General features: G+C 39.2%; 1 protein-coding gene across 1 annotated transcript; it reads right to left on the reverse strand.

Annotated features, from left to right (window-relative positions):
• Positions 1–691: 691 nt before the first annotated feature.
• On the reverse strand, positions 692–2,377 carry LOC121966452 (methylenetetrahydrofolate reductase-like; the record flags this gene model as incomplete). The annotated part of the gene is made up of 2 exons (XM_042516545.1): positions 2,016–2,377; positions 692–930 (listed from the first exon to the last, which is right to left on the reverse strand). Coding segments are annotated over exons 1-2 (487 nt in total), but the record flags the coding sequence as incomplete, so codon positions are not given.
• Between the last annotated feature and the right edge of the window lie 831 nt (positions 2,378–3,208).

Below are 3,208 nucleotides of genomic sequence, written 5' to 3' on the forward strand. Positions count from 1 at the left end.
GAGGCTTTGTGTTTTTCTGTCTTCAGAGCTCTGATCGTTACTATTCATTCACACTTTGCGATCACTGCGCACCAGTGTGACTTGGAATTCTTTGCAATCTACGAGGTGGAGAGCTGTTAGTTTGTTTTCAGCTTGCAGTGGATGAATCCTCCATTTAACTTTCTGCTAATGCTAACATCCAACTGTTGACCAGAAGCTTCAAGTCCACAGCAGACAAGCCAAGTCCTTCAAAATAAAAGCACCATGGGTCCCGCTCCATTTTATTTAATTATATCAACATTTTATTAAAGTTTATTACAGTTCATTATTTTAAAGCCACATCGGCCAGCCCTAATTTCCGGTACTTTGTTTGGTTATGTGATCTGCCAACAATGGTCCATTTAACACCGCTAAAACACTGGAGGCGTGAGTAAACCTGAAAAGTGTGAATAAGAAATCAAACAGCAGCCTGCTTTTTAACAGCAGGATTCTAATACAAACGCTCCAGGCAAGGCTTGTGTAACTCTCCTCTTTGCTGAGAACAGCTGGCAGAAGATGGTCAGCTATTTTCTTGTGAAAGGAAACTTGAAAAGCTATGCCGCTAAGAATTCTCTTTTCATTTATAAAACTTCCAAGCACTGTGACCCACAAAGGACTACACGGTGCAACTACTTCTGTAATTTAGAATGCAAACAGACATCATGTGTCCTACCTCCTCTCAGTGCCATGATGTTCTTGAGGCCCAGGCGCTTTGCTTTGGCCAGGTGGCCTGTGATCTTCTCTTTGGTCTGGTTGCAGCAGGTCAGGTGGAGGATGCTCTCCAGGCCACAGTAGTTAACAGCTGTGCTGGCTATCATCATGGAGGAGGTTTCTTTGTCTGAGCCCGGGTCCCCGGCTGGGTGCCATGTAATGTCGATAAATAGAGGCCCTCCGGAGCCCATACGGTCAAATCTGAAGAAAAATGGAGAGAAAAATAAGAACACTTATAATAATGTTTCAAAGACCAGCTGTTGTTTGAGTCTTGAGTTGTTAGCGATGATGCTATGTTGGTTAACTACAAGAGGGATCTTTGTACTTTCTATGACCCTCTTTTCAGATTCAAATGGGCCACTATGAGCAACAGAAAAGCAAAGCAAGCCGTGTGACGTTTCGCTGGGAGTATTATGAAAAGCCTCTTGGAGCTACATTTTTTAAACTAGGCGAGCAGAAGATGTGGCGTTTTTGTTAAGACCTAATTATTGTTTAAACAGCCTTTTCACAAAATTTTGACCATGTTCTTATGTCCAGCTTTTGTATGGGCTTTATTGATTCTGTGCAAATCATGTTTCCTTTAAGAAGATGCACAAAAACATTATTTTACAGAGGTATAAGAATAAGGAAAGACTTTGAAGACAGTCATGTCTGTCTATGACACAGTATGACATCCGTGTGGTACGTACAACTTGAATTACTGTTACTAAACTGTATATTGTGTGCAGGTGCATACATGTATGTATGTAAGCATGTTATGTTTTAATATACATGAATATGCATGTATGTGTAAACATGTATGTATGTGTAAATTCAGTGGGACATATATATGTAAGTGTTTGTATATATTTTAGAAATGAAGATCACAAATTATTTAACTGATTAGCTGAGAAGGGGTAGAAAATAATAAGTTAATACTTCCTCCTCCAACATTTTGAACATGTAAGTCACAATTTCTTGTTCCTTATTTGAATGTAATTATTGAATTTTTTTGTGTAGGTTAACGTCCATTTTTGTTATTGCCATTTTGTTGCATTTTTATCTTTTTCTGTTTGTTTGTTTTGTTTTACATGTTCGAAATATCCTTTTATTCATTCATTCATGTCTGCAATAGTCCGGTGACCTGTCCAGGGTGTACCCCGCCTTTCCCCCAATGCCAGTTGGGATAGGCTCCATTCCCCCCACGACCCTTACAAGTACAACCGGTTACAGACAATGAATGAATGAATTCGAAATATCGTAATATCAATCTATAATATCACGTTCAAGAGACTGATTTGACATGCCTTGAGATGAGGTTGACAGCTCCACTGGCTGTGCGGGGAGGAAAGAATTCCAGGGAGAACCAGCGGTCTCCGGACTCCATCCTTCTCCGCATCTTGTCCCGCAGCCTGTCTGACCGGTCTGCATCCAGCACTGGTGTGGAGCACCGCGAGCTCTCCTTTGAGCTCTCCCCGCCACTGTTGCTGGCCCCGCTGGAGTCGCTCTTGCATGACTGCCAGCTACCGTCCCCTCTCTGAACCTGGTTCACCATGATGGCTAATTATACTGAGGAGGAAAGAATACACACAATACACCATTCTGACTCTGTTCCTGCAATAATATGAGATCTGGAGTTATGACATTACTTACAGTATGGTAAAAACCCCATTTAACCCTTTAAACCAGAGCAAATTGACTTGATTTCTTTAAAAAAAGCCTGGGAAGAAGGCAATGAGTGATGAAAGAAGAAATTAACCCCCAAAACAGAAAGAAATTACAGGTTTCCCACATGTTTTCATGAGATAAATATTAAAACTATTTCATGACTTTAAGTCCAGACAATATTTTTGTCTTTTCCCACTTAGCCACTATTTTTCAAACATCAGATTCAAATTCTATTCAAACATAATTTCAGCTAGCTGGCGTACATGGAGGAACAGGCAGAAGGTGGGGAAAAAAAAACCAAAAAACGTAGGTAATGGTAAACAAAACGTCACACGCTGATGCATATTAGTTATTATACGTCAACAGCTACAGAAAATAAATCTGACAATATGTTACATTTCATTGAAGGCCATCTATGGAAGATAGCTGTAACAATTTCACTAAACACACACAAAAAAGTCATGACTTTTCCAAAACTTTCAATATTATTATTATTGGGGTTTTTTTTTTTTTGGTTTTTGTTTTTTTTTTTTTACAAATTTCATGACTTTCCATGCTTTGGAAATGTTACTGGGAAATTCCATGGCTTTTCCAAATTTTCCATGACCATGGGAGCCCTGAAATTACTATCAGTGACATCTTTGAAATCACATCTTAAAACCCATTTTTTTACAGACTTTTATGTGATGTCCCCTTTATTTATTCATTTATCATGTCTCTTCCTCTACTTGTTTTGCTGCTCTTACTCTATTATTCCATTCCTTATCCTTCTGATGTCCTGCTCTTACCAGCTTTTCATGGTTTTATTCATTAACTTGTTTATCTCTCTCTT

The sequence above is a fragment of the Plectropomus leopardus genome, unplaced genomic scaffold (genome assembly GCF_008729295.1).
Source record: "Plectropomus leopardus isolate mb unplaced genomic scaffold, YSFRI_Pleo_2.0 unplaced_scaffold24645, whole genome shotgun sequence".
Lineage (NCBI taxonomy): Eukaryota > Metazoa > Chordata > Actinopteri > Perciformes > Serranidae > Plectropomus > Plectropomus leopardus.